This window comes from Macaca fascicularis, chromosome 9, assembly GCF_037993035.2.
Source record: "Macaca fascicularis isolate 582-1 chromosome 9, T2T-MFA8v1.1".
Classification (NCBI taxonomy): Eukaryota; Metazoa; Chordata; class Mammalia; order Primates; family Cercopithecidae; genus Macaca; species Macaca fascicularis.
In genome coordinates, this window is record NC_088383.1 from 121,369,514 (window position 1) to 121,388,273 (window position 18,760).

Genomic DNA, 18,760 nt, shown 5'->3' on the forward strand with positions numbered 1-18,760 from the left:
CTGGGGCAGGAGATATGCAAAATGAGACTTTCTTGTTTTCCCAGAAAGTAAGGAAATATACATTCTGGAAAAGACAAAATTTTAGAGACAGAAAACAGATCAGTGGTTGCCAAGAGTTTGGGGAGCAGAGAGCATTGACTACATGAAATGCCGGGGATACTTTTAGGATGAGGAAAGTTTTCTGTACTACAGTGGTGGATAGATTATACTATATATTTGCCAAAACCCACAGGGTTTTACAGCACAAAAGTAAGCCATAAGGAAAGCAAACTTTAAAATACACCAATTGGGAAATTATGCAACCCCAAGACAGAATGCAGACAGCAATAAAAGAATCTAACAGTGTTACAAATATATGGCATAATCTTACTGAATGGGATGAGTGAGAAAGAATGCTGACCTACATTGCTTCTGAAATGACTAGAGATTTTAAGACTAAAGACAAAAGGAACTATTCATAATCATCGTACTCTAGTTTGTAAAACTGTTTCTCATGGGGATGCAGATTAACAAGTCTGAAATCACTGAACACACATATGGGGATTGAACAAAATACATGGGTGGTGGATGGTGGGAGCCAGGATCTCAATGTTGGAATTTACAGAAAAGTAATGGGAAGACTGCAATGAACCATGATGGTGATGAGTTACATTTCGAGACGTCAATGGGAACTCTTGTTTAGTTTAATATAGATGCAGATATATGTGTATGTGTGCATGTGTAATTATAGAGATATGTATACACACGAGTTAGTACACATACGTATTTCCTTACTCTGTCCACCGAGAGGGCCCGTAAGTAACAACCCCCGGTAGCAATGAGCACATCTAGTGTCAGCTCTAACTTTCTAATACCTTTCTCCAACAAAAGAAGCCAGGGCTTGTTGGAGAGATTTGCTTGCTTCTAGCACTGGGGCAGGGGATATGCAAAATGAGACTTTCTTGTCTTACCAGAAAGTAAGGAAATACGCAGAAACAAGACAAAACACCACAGTGATGGCTACACATCCAAGAGACACAGAAGCTACCTGAAACTGAATGGCGAAAATTGGAATAATTTAAGCTACAAAATAAATAAAGTGATATTCAGTTATAACCCAAAGTATAAAATAAATATCCATGAGTTCATACTGACATAAATACTTGAAGAAATAAATGAATGGGCAGAGTAGACAAATCTCCCACGGAGAAGAATTCCAAATACTCCTTCCTCAAAGAGGTGGAGCCTGACTCCCCACCCTTTTTTTTCTTTTTTTCTCTCTTTTTTTGAGATAGGGTCTCTGTCACCCAGGCTGGAGTGCAGTGGCAGGATCTTTACTCCGCCTCCCAGGCTCAAGCAATCTTCGCGCCTCAGCTTCCAGGGTAGCTGCTAGGATGCTGCCACACTTGGGTAATTTTTGTATTTTTGTAAAGACTGGGTCTCCCTATATGCCCAGGTTGCTCTCAAACTCCTGGACTCAAGCAATCCTCCCTCCTTGGCCTCCCACAATGTTGGGATTACAGGCATGAGCCACCACACCCAGCCTAACTCCTCACTCAGTCCTAGACTAAGTATGGAAGGGAGAAATCAGAGTAACTTTATGGTGGAGAAATTGACAAACACTTCCCCAGCCAAGTGATCAAGGTCAACATCAACAGCAATAATCAATGAAAAGGACAATTTACCTGTGCAGTCATCCTTCAAAACACACAAACGCCAAACCACGAGAAAAGAAAAACAAATCAGACAAATTCCACATGAAAGTACTTCTACAAAATATCTGACCAGTACTCCTCAGAAGTGTCAAGGTCATTGAAAATAAAGTCTGAGAAGTTTTCCCAGAGAAACTTAAGGAGACATGATGACCAAGTGTAATGTGGTACCCTGGATGGGGTTCAGAGACAGAAAAAGGACATTAGGCAAGAACTAGGAAATCTGAATAATATATGACTGTTAGTTTAATATAATAAAAAAAAATACAGGTTACAAAACTGTGCATAAAATGTCTTGTTTAGGTGTACATGTTTAACGCCTAAAACTATTCTCAAAGTATGTGCATTAAAAAGCACTCTAGGAGCCAGGCACGGTGGTTCACACCTGTAATCCCAGCACTTTGGGAACCCAAGGCAGGGGGGATCACTTGAGGTCAAGAGTTCGAGACCAGCCTAGCAACATGGCAAAACCCCATCTCTACTAAAAATATAAAAATTAGCCAAGCATGGTGGTGGATGCCTGTAGTCCTAGCTACTCAGGAGGCTGAGGCAGGAGAATCACTTGAACCCAGAGGTGGAGGTTGCAGTGAGCCAAGATCATGCCATCACACTCCAGCCTGGGTGACAGAGAGATTCCATCTCAAAAAAAAAAAAATACTCTGGAAAATTGTGTTTTACTTCCCAAATGAAGTACATTTTGAGACATGAGACAGCAATGGCTTCAAAAGCAGTGACTGAATTACTATGGCATCTTCTGCTTTCTGTGTTTAGCTCTAAGAAATGAAAGAATCAGAAAAACGATACAGGACTTCGAGAGCAAATTCGAACCCATGGGTCTGCACTTCAGAGAACGTGTGTGAATTACCTAGTAACTTCTAGCCAGCTGTTTCCATCCTATAATCTTTAACCATCTACTAGACATGTTAGCACTGTTGCTCATTTGCTTTGGCAATGTGCATCAGAATCGCTGGGGAGCTTGCTGAAACACAGATTTCTGGACCAATTCCTCCAGCTTTTCCAATGAAGCAGGTCAGGAGTGGGGCCTGAAAATGTGCATTTCTGACACGTTTCCAGCTGATGCTGATGCTGCTGGTCCAAGGACCAGAAGGACCAAGGCCAGTGCTTCTCAAGCTGTGGCTTTATCAGCATCACCTGGGAGGGTGATGGAAATGCACATTCTTAGGCCTCACCCCAGACCTCCTGAGTCAGAAATCCCAAGAGTGGAACCCAACAATGTTGTGTTTTAACCACCTCCCGGTGATTCTGATGCCCGCCACAGTTTGAGAACCATGGGTCTTGTGTGCCCAGAGAATCAATAGCTACTCCGTTCCCACGACAAGCTTTGTTTGTAGGAAAGCGTCAGAAGTTAATTGAAGAAGTGTTTGCCCATAAATTAGGTATACACTGTACTCTTCCTGGTTGCAGTCCTGTGAATACATAGTCCCACGTAGCCAGCTCTCAGTTAATTTTGTGAGCTCAACAATGAAGGGGAAATACACTGATTGTCCACAGTATCTTCCCTTACAGAACCCAACTGGCAAAAGTAGGCGGTGATGGGGCTGAGGGACTGTGGGTGGGCTCCTGCCTGGGCTGTCTGGGAATATTTGTGTGTGTGCTTGATGCCAAAGTTAGATGCACTTGGATTTTGAGTTACTGTTTTTGGATTAATCTCACCTCTGCTTTATTTAACTGGAAATTAGAAACTGGAATCTGGTCTAAAAGCAATTGCATATCCTCACAATGGGCTCCTGACTCAAAAAGTCTACAGGTAATAGATAATGACCTAAAGCCGAGGCTTGAGATAGGTCACTGAGGATAGGCTAGAAATGATAGGCACAGCAAGAAAAAAAAAAAAAAATCAAGAGAGAAAGTGGGTTGAGTTTACTTAGAAACTCACACTCACGTGTGTGCACACACACACTGGTATCTTCTCTCCAAGCAGCCTGAGCTGCTACATATTACAATCACGCCAGGAGCTTTGAAACCCTGACACTGAGGCAGCACCCCAAACCAATGATATCAGAATCTCGGGCTGAGATCCAGGCATCAGCCGTTAAGAGACAATCCAGCAAAAAGAAAAAAAAAAAAAAAAGCCCAAAAATATCCTTTGTAAGTGGACAACTGAACAGCATTTATCATGGATTTTAAATATATTTAAAATATATTTATCTCCTCAATTTCATGGCTAGAAATATAGCCTGAAGAAACATTCACCCATGTGTGCAAAGATATAGAGCTGCTCATTGCAGCAATTTCCAAAATGTGTATCGAGGTACCATTTATGGCATATTCTCACAATAAAAAATATTGTAAACCTTAAGAAAGAATAGGGCAAATTTGTATATAGGAATATGAGGTGAGAGGTGTCCAGGCAGAGGGAACAGCACACACAAAGGGTCTGGGGTAGAAATGTGTCTGGAGTGGTAGAAACACTTCCATCACTCCAAAGTAAACCCCTTGCTCATGAAGCAGTTTCTCCCTGTTCTCCCGACCCCCAACCCCTGGTAACCACCACCAACCTGCATTCTGTCTTTATAAATTTGTCTATGTTGGCGACGCACGAAGGTGGCCAGCGTGACTGAAAGGAGTGAGCCATAAGAGATGACAGTAGGAAGGTGCGGTGGGCTGAATCGTGGTTCCTAAAGGGAAATGTCCAAATCTGAATCCCCAGAATCTACAAATGTTTCCTTATTTGGGAAAGGGGATATAAACCAACTATGCAAATAGAATTAAGTTAAGGATCTCAGGTTGAGGAGGTCATCTTGGATGACAGGGGTGGGACCCAAATCCAATGACAAATGTCCTCATAAGCGGCACAGCCAGGATAAGTACACAGAGGAGGAGACAATGTGAAGACAGAGCTGGAGGTTGAGGCCATGCAGCCACAAACCCAGGAATGCTGGGGCAGCCACCAGCAGCTGGAAGAGGCAGAGAATGGAACCTTCCCTAGAGCTTCCGGAGGGAGCAGAGCCTTGACAACGCTTTGACTTTAGACATCTGGCCTCTAGAACTGCCAGAGAATAAACATCAGTGTTTCAAGCCACCAAGCTTGTGGTCACTATTATACCCCCCTAGGAAACTAATCCAGAAGGCCACAGAGGTTACTTCGGTGGTCTTGTAGGCCATGAGGAGAACTTAGTTTTCACTCCTCAGATAGGAAGCCAGGGGAGGATTCTGATACAGAAGTGACATAATCTGCCTCATTTTCTAATAGGATCCCTCTGGCTTCTGTAATACAATAAGTTATATAATTTGAGGTCCCTTGATTTTTTTGGTAACCAAAATGGAATTCGTTTTCTAATTTAAAAAAGAATATGGATTTTTCTTTTTCTTTTTTTTCTGAGTCTGCTTGCTAGGGAAAGAACATGAATTTTTCAATAAAAAATGATGGAATAAGTTGTAAATTAATAAAACAATTAATTTTAAAAACCAGCATTTCAAAGCTAGCCCACACAACCAAAACCTCCCAAGCAGGCTCTCCTGCTTTACCATCCAGTGCCTCATGGAGGTCATCAGAGGGCCCATGGTCCCAGTGGTGGATCAGCTCCCTCATCAGAATGGTGAAGCTATAAACATCTCCTTGTGGGGTACCCGACCAGGGCACCTCCGGGAGCCGCAGCAGCTCTGGGGCAATCCAGTAGAGCTCTGCAAAGCAATGGGATGTCCGCATAGAGTGAGGGTGCTGCTGGGCAAAACTGGAAAAGCCACCCCTTCATCCTTGGGGCACAGGAGAAAGGAAGGCATCCAGCTCTGAGCCATCAGCCCCAATGGTGTCTGGTTTGAAGAGCAAATAGGGGTCCGTGTGTGTGAATATGGAGAAAATCAGCAGGAAGGATGTGCACTAACATGTTAATGGTGGTTTACTCAAGACTAAAATTACAGCTGGTTTTCACGTTTATGTTCCTTCTCTGTATTGCCTTTATTTTTAAAAACAATTGTGGTATGATTCATAGAACATAAAATTAACCATTTTAGGCTGGGTGCACTTCACACCTGTAATCCCAGCACTGTGGGAGGCTGAGGCGGGAGGATAAATTGAGGTCAGGAGTTCCAGACCAGCCTGGCCAACATGGTGAAACCCCTCATCTATTAAAAATACAAAAATTGCTGGGCATGGTGGCTCATGTCTATAATCCCAGCACTTTGGGTGGCCAAGGCAGGTGGATCACCTGAGGTCAGGAGTTCAAGACGAGTCTGACCAACATGGAGAATCCCTGTCTCTCCTAAAATTACAAAATTAGCCGGGCATGGTGGCGCATGCCTGTAATCCCAGCACCTTGGGAGGCTGAGGCAGGAGAATCGCTTGAACCCAGGTGGCAGAGGTTGTGGTGAGCCAAGATCATGCCATTGCACTCCAGTCTGGGCAACAAGAGCAAAACTCTGTCTCTAATAAATAAATAATAAAAATAAAAAATACAAAAATTAGCCGGGCATGGTGGAGCACATCTGTACTCCCAGCTACTCGGAGGGCTGAGGCAGGAGAATCACTAGAACCCAGGAGGCAGAGGTTGCAGTGAGTCGAGATCGCACCACTGCCCTCCAGCCTGGGCAACAGATCAAGACTTCATCTCAAAAAAATAAATAAATAAAATAAAATAACCATTTTAAATGAACAATTCGGTGGCCTTTAGCACATTCATAATGTTATGCAACCACCACCACCTCTATCTAGCTCCAAAACATTTCCATCACTCCAAAGTAAACTCCTTATTCATGAAGCAGTTTCTCCCTGTTCTCCCGACCCTCAACCCCTGATAACCACCACCAACTTGCATTCTGTCTCTATAGATTTATCTGTCTATTCTAGATATTTCACACACCTTCTTTTTTTGCAGTGAAGTCTAAAAGCTTATGTCCTTATAGGTCATAGTCATTAAAAGAAAAGATAAATATTAGAGGATGTGGAAGGTGAACTAGGACGGCTGCTAGCAGGTCTCAGTTGGGCGCGGTGGCTCATGCCTATAATCCCAGCACTTTGGGACACCGAGGAGAGCAAATCACCTGAGGTCAGGAATTCAAGACTGGCCTGGCCAACACGATGAAATCCCGTCTCCATTAAAATTACAGAAATTAGTCAGGCGTGATGGTGTATGCCTGTAATCCCCAGCTACACGGGAGGCTGAGGCATGAGAATTGCTTGAACCCAGGAGACAAGAGTTTGCAATGAGTCAAGATTGCACTACTGTACTCCAGCCTGGGCAACAGAGTGAGACTCTGTCTCATAATTAATTAATTACTTAATTAATAATAATAACAAAATTTCTCCCCTTGTCCTTTTTTTTTTTTTTTTTGACAGGGTCTCTAAAGGCTGGAGTGCAGTGGTGCAATCACAGCTCACTGCAGCCTCGACCTCCCAGGCTCAAGTGATCCTCCTACCTCAGCCTCACATGTCACCACACCAGCTAATTTTTTTTTTTAAGTATAGGTGTTGGAGGGAAGTCTCACTATGTTCCCCAGGCTGGTATCAAACTCCTGGACTGAAGCAATCCTCCTACCTTAGCCTCCCAAAGTGCTGGGATTTCAGGCATAAGCCACCACTCCCATCCCCCTTGTCTTTCTGTAAGACATCATTCTATCATATGTTATAGAAACCTCCCAAATTGACACAAAAAATCTCCTGGTGACATGCTGCTCCAGCAAAAAGGGGATCGGGGCTAAGAACATTGGTCTCAAGGGAGCCCAGGATACATGCAGAGGTAACAATCCAGGGCACTCAATTAACCGGACAGGTAGGAAGAGTCATTGAACCCCACTTGGCACATATGGAAGCGAAAAGTGGACTTGAGGCAGTGGTTTTGTCTTCAGATGCACAGCAGAATTTCTTGGGAGCATTTAAAAAACAATTCAGAGGCCAAGACCCCATCTTCAGATATTCTGATTCAGTTGATAGTTGGTCAGGGGTGGAGGGACCAGGCACCTAGAAGACAGAACTATAGAACTCGATTATCTCTAAAATGTCTGACAAATCTTATGTTCTAAGCTGAGAACATAGGATGAATGTGGGAAGGAACAAAGAGAACTAAAGAGACAGGCAATTGTTGCTCCAGGTGGCCCAGCTAAGCTAGGACAAGAACCAGTCTCCAAACCCAGACATCACCCCACGAACTGGTGCCACCTGCAGAGACTATTTTTTTTTCTCGTTCTCCTCAGGTGAACAGAACAACCACATATCATCAGCTCCAGAGGAAGGCCCACGTGTGGATACCTGCACAGATGAGCACCAGGAAGCAAAGATGGAGCTAGGAACCTCTGGCCATGCTGCCAATAGCTAGTGGGTGCAAAATCAACCACTGTCTCATCATATGTTCTGTATGTCCGGCCATACTTGAGTTCCCACAGTCCGAATCCCGACAGCTTCACCTGCAGCCGACCATTCACCAGGCAGTTGGAAGGTTTCAGGTTGCCGTGGGAACCCAGGAAGCTCCTATGGAGGAAGAGCATACCCTGAAAGGGTGAAAATGAGAAAATGAGGGAGACCGGGTGCTGATAACACTGCTGGAAGGAACCGAGGCAGAGAGACAGATGGGCAGAAACACAGATAGAGAGGCCTGGGCAGGGGATGTGCCCATCTCTGTGTTCATTTGTTCAGGAGCCACCAGCATAGCCCCTTGTCCCTGGAGTCAACTGGGGCTGGGACACCCAAAATGGAGAAAACTATTTCCAGCTCCTTTGTGTGAAGCCAAGAAGGCCAAGCCAGCTTAAAATAAATACATCCTAGTGATCAGCCTAGGACGAGTAAATTTGGAGTGTTAAATTGCTCCCAAGAAGTCAGGACCAGAGCTGGGATACAAACCCAGGTAGGACTGGGTTAGAAGCCTTGCTTCTAAACCACTAGATTCTCCTGTTCCCTGTGCCCTGGGTGATGGGAGAGAAAAAGGGGGAGGAGGGAAGAGGGAGGAAGGAGGGTCAAAGCACATACTCTCCCTGCACAACTACACAACCCCAATGTGTAATTACACAATTACACAACCTAGCTGAGAAGGGGCAGTGAAGTCATGTGTGGGAGGGGCTATGAGGAGGTCCTGGAGAGGAATGGAGTAGGGGGGAACATCCTGAACAGAGAAGTGAACCCAGGGACAGGGTCTTGGGCCTCTTGGGCACCAGTGACATAAGAGTTAGAAAGAGGCTGGGCATGATGTCTCATGCCTGGAATCTCAGCAGTTTAGGAGACCGAGGTGGGTGGATCACAAGGTCAGAAGTTCAAGACCAGCCTGTCCAATATGGTGAAACCCCATCTCTACTAAAAATACAAAAATTAGCCAGGCGTGGTAGCTAATTTTTATACACACCAGGCACCTGTAATCCTAGCTACTCAGGAGGCTGAGGCAGGAGAATCACTTGAACTCAGGAGGCAGAGGTTGCAATGAGCCAAGATTGTGCCACTGCACTCCAGCCTGGGCAACAAAGCGAGACTCCGTCTCAAAAAAAAAAAAAAAAAAAAAAAAAGAGTTAATAAAGAAATTATTTAGACACTTAGTGAGTGTATGGGAGTCCTCGGTAAGGTTTTTCTTTAAATGAAAAGCAGCCCCTGTCAGGCCTCTGAGCCAAGGCTCAGCCATTGTAACCCCTGTGACCTGCACATATACGTCCAGATGGCCTGCAGGAGCCAAGAAGTCTGGAGTAGTTGAAAAACCACACAGAAGTGAAACAGCCAGTTCCTGCCTTAACTAATTGACCCATCTTACGACATTCTACCATTATGACTTGTTCATACCCTGCCCCAGCTGATCAATCGACCCTGTGACTTTCTTCTTCTGGACAATGAGTCTTATGATCTCCCCACCATACACCTTGTGACCCCCTCCCCTGCTAACAACAGATAACCACCTCCAACTGTAACTTTCCATAAAGCTGCTCCTCTCCTATCTCCCTTCACTGACTCTCTTTTCGGACTCAGCCCACTTGCACCCAAGTGAATAAACAGCATTGTTGCTCACACAAAGCGTATTTAGGTGGTCTTCTATATGGACACACGTGACAGGCCCCAAATCATTTTCTTTTCTAACAAAAAGCAGCCTGTAGAATCGAGCTGCAGACATAGAAAGCCAGGCTAGAAGCTTGCATGGGTGAATGCCTGCAGCTGTGCTAACAGGAAAGGGGCTACCTAGGGAGTAGTCATGTTCAGATAGGGGCTCCGTTGTCCCTTTTCCTTGTAAACCACATGTACAGTAAGGAGCAGGCAACATGGCGCCAGGTGGGCAAAGACTTCATTTGCATAATAGAAGATTAAGGTAGGGCAGCCAGCTTCATTGCTGGCTACTTAAACGTCACGCCTGGTCCAACCAATCTTTCGGCCCTATGTAAAGCAGACACCGCCTCCTCAAGCCAGTCTATAAAATCTGGTGCACTTCGCTGTGGACCCCCTCTCTCGCATAGAAGAGCTATTCTCCTTTCTCTTTCTTTTGCCTATTAAACCTGTGCTCCTAAACCCACTTCTGGTGTGTCCGAGTACTCGATTTCCTTGGCGTGATACTACGAACCTCAGATATTTACCCCAGACAACAACCAGCTTCACCAGAACAGGGGGGCACCTCTTCCTCCAGCAGTGCTTGACAGGCCAAGTCACTATCCCACCTGAGCCAGAGCCCTGAGGCCAATATTGCATTAGAAATATGGGATAGGGGCTGGGCATGGTGGCTTATGCCTGTAATCCCAGCACTCTGGGAGGCTAAGGTGGGCGGATCATGAGGTCAGGAGTTCGAGACCAGCCTGACCAACATGGTGAAACCCTGTCTTTACTAAAAATACAAAAATTAGCCTGGCATGGTGGCACACATCTGTAATCCCAGCTACTCAGGAGGCTGAAGGAGGAGAATTGCTTGAACCCAGGAGGCAGAGGTTGCAGTGACCTGAGATTGTGCCATTGCACTCCAGCCTGGGCTACAGAGTGAGACTCCGTCTCAAAAAAAAAAAAAAAGCCTCAAGTTGGCTGGGCGTAGTGACTCATGCCTGTAATCCCAGCATTCTGGGAGGCCGAGGCAGGTGGATCACTCGAGGTCAGGAGTTCAGGACCAGCCTGGCCAACATGGTGAAACCCCATCTCTACTAAAAATATAAAAATTAGCTGGACATGGTGGTGGGTGCCTATAATCCCAGCTGCTCTGGAGGCTGAGTCATGAGAATCGCTTGAACCTGGAAGGCAGATGTTGCAGTGAGCCTAGATCCCGCCACTGCACTCCAGCCTGAGCAATAAAGTGAGGCTCTGTCTCAAAAAACAAATAACAAAAAAGAAATATGGGATAATACAGAAAACATCCAGAAGAATGGATACATGCCCCCAGCCCTGCCCCAATCACTCTCCACCCCCTACCCCATGTTCCTTTATCAAAGTGCCTTATTTATTTTTAGATGGTAACATTGAATCACATTTTGAAATTGCCGCCCACTCAACTGGACCTGGAGGGGCCTGGCTGGGATTGCCTCTGAGACTTCCCCAGGGAGGCTCCAATAGGCTAAGGTCCAAGCTTGAAGTCGGGTGAGACCTGTGTCTAATCCAGAGTTCGCTCTGATTCCAGCAGGAGACCTCTCCATTCAACAGAACTGTCCCTGATACACACAAGGTTTTTTCTGCTTTCCTCCTGCCCTTGCTAGTTCCCAGGCCTACCTCAAGTATGAGATATTTTACAGTCAACGATTTTACATTCTAGGATTTTAGCAGAACTCCTTCCATTAGGGTGAAAACGACATGCTGAGGGATGCTTGGAACCCTGGGTGTGCATTCCTCTCCAAGAGATGGGACGCATGTCTTTATTTTCTATCTTGATGGAAATGTATGATTTTTATGTATATTGTCATAGAGCAGATAGAGCTACGAAAGGATTCATTATTTACATGTCAGATTTTATACACTTTTGGCAGCTCTGAGACAGGAATAACACAGGGTGACTGCAGGAGAACAGAAAATTCCAGGTCTGTTACACATGGCTAGCAAAAAGGAATTGAAATAGCTGCATAAGCTATTATTTTCAGGCCTGATAAGACCCTGAAAAGAACAGGGTGTGGGCCAAGCAGGCTAAGACCAATTGGACCCAACATGGTGCTGGATTTGGCCTAAGTTTCACCTGGGACCTTATTATAAGCTCATTAACATACTACGTCACACACCCACCGGTGCCACAACAGTTCCAGGAATAGCCACATTTGATGTAAAAATGGGTAGCACCGCAGTTCCCAGAAATCTCCACCTTTTTCCAGGAATCCTCATGAATATTCTACCCCTTGGTTAAAGAAACTCAAGAAGGTAGAAGCCTCAAATCCCATTGCGCAACTCTTTCTCTCTCGAGTCCACCCACACTCCCCTTTCCTGAGTGTGTACTTTTCACTTTGCAGTAAATCTCCATACTTTCACTATTTTCTGATTTATCCTTGAATTCCTTCTCACAATGGTGTTAAGAGCTTTCACATTGGCTGGGGTCGAGGGCCCACCAGCATTTGGGGACCTCCCCTAGCCCGCCAGTATCAGTTCAATCATCTGTCTGTTAGGTACATTTCTTGCCCTACTGGAAATTCCTGGGTGGCAGACAGGGCTCCTACCTCTGGGCCCCATATCTGTACTCTCTGGTACTTAGCAGGGAGGAAGCATCACATAGAAGAGCAAACACAGCCTTTGGAGACGGACTGGCTACAAATCCCAATCTGTGTCTTACCAGCTGGGCAGGTGACTTCACCTCATTAAGCCTCACTTTTTCCCTCTTGGAAATGGAGATCATGTTACTCCAATATTACTATGATTGGAGCTAAAAATGAATTAATAATGGAGTTCATTGTTAATTATTGAGATCACTGTCCAATAGAAACATAATACAAGCCACATGTGTATTTTTACATTTTCAGCAGCCGTGTTATAAACCAAACAGGTGAAGTGTATTTTATAATGTTTTATTTAACCCAATGCATTGAAAAATCTTATTTCAGCAAGTAACCAACATAAATATATTAGCAAGATATTTTATATTTTATTATTCTTGCTAAGTCTACAAAATCCAGTATAAACTTTATAGCACATCTCAAATTGAACTAGCTACAATTGCAGTGCTCATTATCCACATGTGGCTGGTGGCTATCATATTTGGACAGTGCAGATTTACCCCATAAGAGTGTTGGGGAAATTAAAACAAGAAAATGTACTTCTTTTAATACCAGTAATAGAATTATCTATGATTGTGATAATACTACTGCTACTACTAACAATCAACATTTACTGGACGCCTTTTACAGGCAGGGCATGGCACTAAGCATTTTGCATACATTAGGCCTCATGCAACCCTATGAGTCAGGTACTGATGTTATCTTTACACAGAGGATATATGAGGCCCAGGGTTGTTAAGGTCACCTGGCCAGTAAGTGGCAGTCAGGGTTCAAACTCCAAAGACAACTTCTATACTGAACTATCCTTCATCCTCTTAATCCATCAAGACTTCTCTTACTTAGACACGAAGCCCTATTTGTAACTCAAGGAGAGTATTATACTCTCCAAACTCCTTCCCAGGCTTGCCCAACTGGGTTGAACTTTTTGGGGACAGGACAATGAGGTTCATTCATCTGTGCCTCCTACGCCCAGAATCGGGTCTGATCCAAATTAGGCACTCAATCAATATATGTTTGTTGTCTTGAAATGTCTATGGCATCTTGGAGTCCCTCTGATACCTGATATAGAGGAGGTGCTGATCAAATAGACATCGAGAGACTTGTTTCCAAAGTACAATCGCCTTCATGGAGCTTGGCCCAATGCCCAGACTCATGGGAAGGCTCTAAGAGAACATTACATTTTCTGTTACTTGCAATCCCCTTTCAAAGAACATTGGCAGAGTAATTAACCTCAAAGGTCCTACCTATGCCTTGACCTAGCCTATTGTGTCATCAGTAGTGACCCTACATGATCCCAGAATGTGCACACTCCATCTCAGGAGGTAATGATCCTGCCAAAGCAAAATGCCAAGCTGTCCTCTGTTTTCCTGGAACAGAGTAGAGGGTAGACTCAGTGAGCTAGAGTAGGTGATGACCACCAGGGAGCTCTTCCCCTTCAAAGTGCCATGCCCACCTGCCATAGCGTTTTTTCAGAGAAACCTTTGGGTTAATGCTTCTTGAAATCTGATGCCTACACTAAAGAGGTCAAATCTGTTAGTCATTCATGGCTTGGTGAGAACTTACTAGCTTACTCTTCACTTCCAAAATAAATGATGTCGGCTATTTTGATGGGGGCAGGAGGCAGATAATTGGAGTCCTTCTCTATGCTTGGTGGGAAAAGAAAGGAAAAGTGGGTGAAGGGAAGGAGAGAATATTCCAGGGTAGGAAAAGATGCCACGTCACATCCTCCCAGTTTACAACCACTGCCACTTAAAGAATTTTATATGTACATCTCCAGACTGTTTTATTTTTCCCTAGATTTTAAGCCATTCAAAGCTGGAAACAAGTCCTTTCTTCCTACAAAAGTGACCAGAGTAGGATAAACTCTTAACAGATGCTCAATAAAATTTTAATGAAATAATAACAGTGGTGGTCCAGGGTTGCCAGTGAAGACCCAATCACAGAGACGCTTCTGTTTATCGACCTTGCTTGACAACAATCTGCTGGCTTCCTGCTAAAGCCTAGGAGGTCAAAGTCTCGCAGAGCTATAGGACTCAGCTCCCTAGAAACAAAAAGCAATAAAATCCTTGTTGAAGGAAAGCCTTTAGACTTCAATTGGGCCAAGCTCATTCATTCTACCTACGTGGAGGTCGAGGTCTAGAGAGGGGAAGTGTACTGGCAAAATCACTCAATAAGTGGGTGGCCCATTAATCCAGGAGGGCACAGCCTGTGTTTCATTCTTTTTGCCCTCTCAACACACAGGTGAGTCTTCCCCACAGGAGTCTGTTGGTTGACTGATGATTGGACTATTGACTAGCAGTGGACCACCATCCTTCACCGTGCTGCCCATGACTGAGAGGTTTCCTCACCAGACTGACTCCCAGGTCACTGGCTTTGTCCTTCTGGTGGTAAAAGTACAGGCAGCAAGCTTAAGAAAGAACAGCTGGATTTAGTGCAGGTAGGAGAGAGCAGCCTCAGGATGCTGGTCCATACTGACATGGCTTGTCCCACAGCAAATCTCCTCCCACTCCTGCCCTCTCCATCCCTCATCACCAGCTGCATACCTAGGGCATGGCCCTTCAAGACAGTGGCACCTTGGGCTTTGGATCCAGCTGCCACCTCTCAGCATTTCCACTGCCTTCCTGGCAACAGGCAGGAATTGGTCTCTCTCCAACTCCCTCTGAATTACCCCTCCCCAGCCCCTAATGGGCTTCTAGATGTGAGAATGACTTCTCCCTGTGGTAAAACACAAAAGCAAGCTCTCGTGCTTCCTACTGAGAGGCAGTATGGTACAGTGGTTAAGGGTATAGGACTTGAAAATGGCTGGGTTTGAATCCTAACTCCACTAATTCATAGCTATGAGACTTCAGGAAGGTCATATGTACTTTCTGTGCTTTGTGTTTCTTTAATCTGTAAAACAGAAGTAACAATAGATCTATCTTATATTTTTGTGAGAATTAAATAAATTAATATATACAAAGTACTAGAAAGTGCCTGGCCCAAAGTAGGCACTCTATATATTTTAGTGTTACTATTATTCCCTTCTTCTTTGCAGTCACCATAGCCCCCTGGGCCAAAGCAAAGATTCTACCTCCTCCGATCAGCATCTCTGGCCCACCTCTTAGGTCAGCAGCTTTGTGGTTAATGTGGCATCCCCATTTCCTAGGGAAAGAAATCAGGGGCTAGAGAGCAGGGAAGAATATCAGGAATCACCTCCCCCAGTCCGATTTATAATCTAGTGATGAGATGCTCTTTGAGATAGAAAGTTCTACCCTACAATGTAAATATTCTGCTCTTTTCTGATTGGGTAAACTTGGCATCCATTCCAACTTTAATGTAAAATACTTTCCTCTCTCTATATTTATTTGCAATCAGGGAAGAAGAAAAGAAAAAATCGGATAGAAATGATAGATTTTAGAGCTGGAATCACCTTGAAGAGGAGATCTGAAGAGGTCCAACATTTTCAAGAAGAATTACAGTTCAATTAAATTCAAGACAGAGCAACTCAAAAATACTATCACATTTACTCTTTGGTAAGTTTATGTTATACTCACATTGACTATGTCATATGCAAATGAGAGTTTGAATATCCAATCTATTTCATGATCCGAGTTTCTCAAAACATCCTGAAAAACACAGTTATTCAAAAGATTCCTAGTGACTCAACATGAAGCACAGTGAGCTTTAACGATTGAACAGATTTGACTGTAACATAGCTTATATTTTTGGCCAGAGCTAACGCAATGTGGGGCAGAAGACTTTAAACCTAATAACTGGAAATCTTCCCAGGAGATACCATAACTTGACTCAATATTAAGAATGCACGCAGTCTCAAGTTTTACAAACACTTCCTTGTTCCTGACAGAAAGCTGTCGTCACATACCATAATAGGATGGGCCCAGGAACACAGTTCAAGAGTAGTCATAACATCTTAAGAGAAGAAACCAAGCTCAGTTTCCCCCCACTACAAAAGAAGCAGACACTTGGCTAATTTGATTAGCCAGATTACCAGATTATTCTGATTACCAGAAAGTAGCCTGACAAGATAATTCAGGTCTTGCAATTAGACCAGAGAGGAACTGGCCTTGGATGAATAGCAGAGGTCACTGAGAAACTTCTCTATTATCTATCACTAATCAAACCTAAGGTGCACTGTACTGTTTTCCTTACCTTAGGGCTTCCTTTTTTGCAATACTGAGTGACAATGCAGAATGTTAGGTGGTTCGGTGCAAATACCAAAGAAGGGAACAATGTTCTCGTGCCTTAATTCACCCATCTAGAAATAATCATGGTTACAATAGCTCATGTATAGAGTGTGTCTCTATGTCCAGGACCATGCTGTGTGCTTTGCATATTTTCAGTCAATTCTTATAAAGACCTTGTTAGATAAGAACTGTTACAGATCCCATTTTACAGATGAGGGAACTGGCACTGAAAGGTAAAGTAAAGGAACGGCTATAAGTGGCAGAGCTGGGAGGTAAACCCAGGAAGTCTGTCTCCAGCAAATAAATCAGAGGAATGATCAAAGTCTAACCTCAGCCATGGGGCTTAACTCAACCACGTCACAGTAGCTGGACTCAGCCCTGCTTCCACGCTTATGGCTGTCAATGCCAGTGTGGGGCCCACAGCAGATCACAGAGAAGGAGCAGGAAGTCAGGCCCATGAACCTGACTCACTCCAAGGACCAGGTTCAAGGCTGGCAGGCAGGCAAGCAGCCATCACAGACACAGAGGATGAAGGGCCAGAATCAAGGCCAGGAAGAATGATGGGGAAGAAACAGAGGTAGGAGTGATCCCAGGCTTCAGGTGCCTGGGAGAGGCCAGGGGTCTGAGATTCAAAGCCTGGGCTGTCGAGGGGAGGGAGAGGTAGGTCACGTTAAGGGAAGCAGCCTCCCATCTCTGCTCCTTTGGGACCAGGGAGCTGGCAGAGGAGGGGCAGAGAGCATCACTGCTTTGTCTCTCCACTGACCCTGGGCAGGGGGCCTCACCAGCTGTATTTCCTGTAACACAGTCAGCTTCCTAACCCAGGCTTCTGCTTGGTGACCACCATAGCGGATGGCCACGTGGTTTCCCTAGAATCAGAGAAAAAGTGGAATGTTCTTAACTCAGGATGAACCAGAAAAAGCTCCACTTAGGGCCAGGGAGAGGAGCAAGAAAACTGGAAAGAAATGCATCTAGGAGCCAATCATCAAGCTCCTCACTGCCCAAAAAAATCCCTTTGGTGACCCTGTGCACAGCCAAGCACTGAGCTAGCTGCTTAACACGTAAGATCTCCTTTAATTGGCATCACAGCCCTGCGAGGTAGGTATGATTGGCCCATTTCCAGATGGGATTGTTGAGGTTACGAAACTTGCCCAAGTTGCATATTTCTAGGTATTACAGCCAGAACTTGAAAGTCTGACTCCAAGACTATGCGCTTTCTATTATATAATAATATCCCATTATCATTCAGAGGAAACAGTGAGTTACAGTGATAAGTGTAGGTTTGGAGTCAGTTGCCTGATTCTAAGCCCAGTGCTACCACTTACTACCTGAACAAGTTGAGTTGTTCTTAACTTCTCTAAGCCTTTATTTTCTCATCTATAAAATGGGATTGAAAATAACACCAAATCTAAAATAAGTTTAAAAAAAAACACACACACACCCATCTCATAAGGTTTTCTGAGCATTAAATCAGTTAAAATACCACTGGTAACTCAAGGCCTGGCACAGATTAAATTTTCAGTAAATGGCATATTTTATTTGTATTGCCTATGGAGTCTGCTTTTAGAGAGTCACTTAATCAGGCATCACAAAAACATATTGTAATGTGGTAAGAGCTAGATAGAAGAAGGCATAGAATCTGGACCCAAGAGAAGGTAAGCCATAAGAGAAGATAAATATCAACCAAATATCTTTCACATTTCGTATGAGGGCAATGGCAAAGGACTCAGGACTGTGATGGGAGGGCCACGGAGGAAGGAATGCCTGGGGGATGAAGAAAAGGATTCTTGGAGGGGTGATGCTTAGGCTGAACCTTGAAGGATAAGAAGGTTCCACATGGGTTGGGTGGAAGGGGAGTGGCATCGTCAGAAGGTGAAACATACATGGCAAAATTGGCAAGACCAACTGGGTGAGCACAGGATTTAAGCCAGGGGAAAAAAGATTAGAAAAATAGGTAGGGACTAGCGAGTTAAGAGGCTTGAGTCCTTTTTTAAAGAGTTTGGGCACTATCATGCAGGCAACAGAGGTGGGGAATCCAGTGATGGTGTTTGACAGAGGAAAGACGAGACATATTTTCGGAAGATCAATCAGACAGTGATATGCTATGTGTTGCTACTTCCTTCTTTATGTGACCGGGTGACCACCACATAGAGTTTTGCATTGATGGTGGTCCCTAAGGTATTTGGTAATATCCCAGGAGGTTTTTGTAGTTTGAGAACTCAAGTAAGCAAACATTTAAAAAATCAAGTTTCATTGCATAGGGGATAATTTGGCTCTAGCCTTTTCTAACCCCAATTTAGA

At 44.4% G+C, this 18,760-nt stretch overlaps 1 protein-coding gene across 1 annotated transcript in view; it reads right to left on the bottom strand.

Annotated features, from left to right (window-relative positions):
- The window catches only part of LOC102136166 (guanylate cyclase 2G-like), a 42,439-nt gene that overhangs the window by 8,683 nt on the left and 14,996 nt on the right, over positions 1–18,760 (bottom strand). The window contains 6 exon segments of the mRNA XM_065520032.1: positions 5,181–5,373; positions 7,980–8,135; positions 15,812–15,883; positions 16,428–16,466; positions 16,468–16,533; positions 17,245–17,328. Coding sequence (XP_065376104.1) covers positions 5,181–5,373; positions 7,980–8,135; positions 15,812–15,883; positions 16,428–16,466; positions 16,468–16,533; positions 17,245–17,328 — 610 coding nt within the window.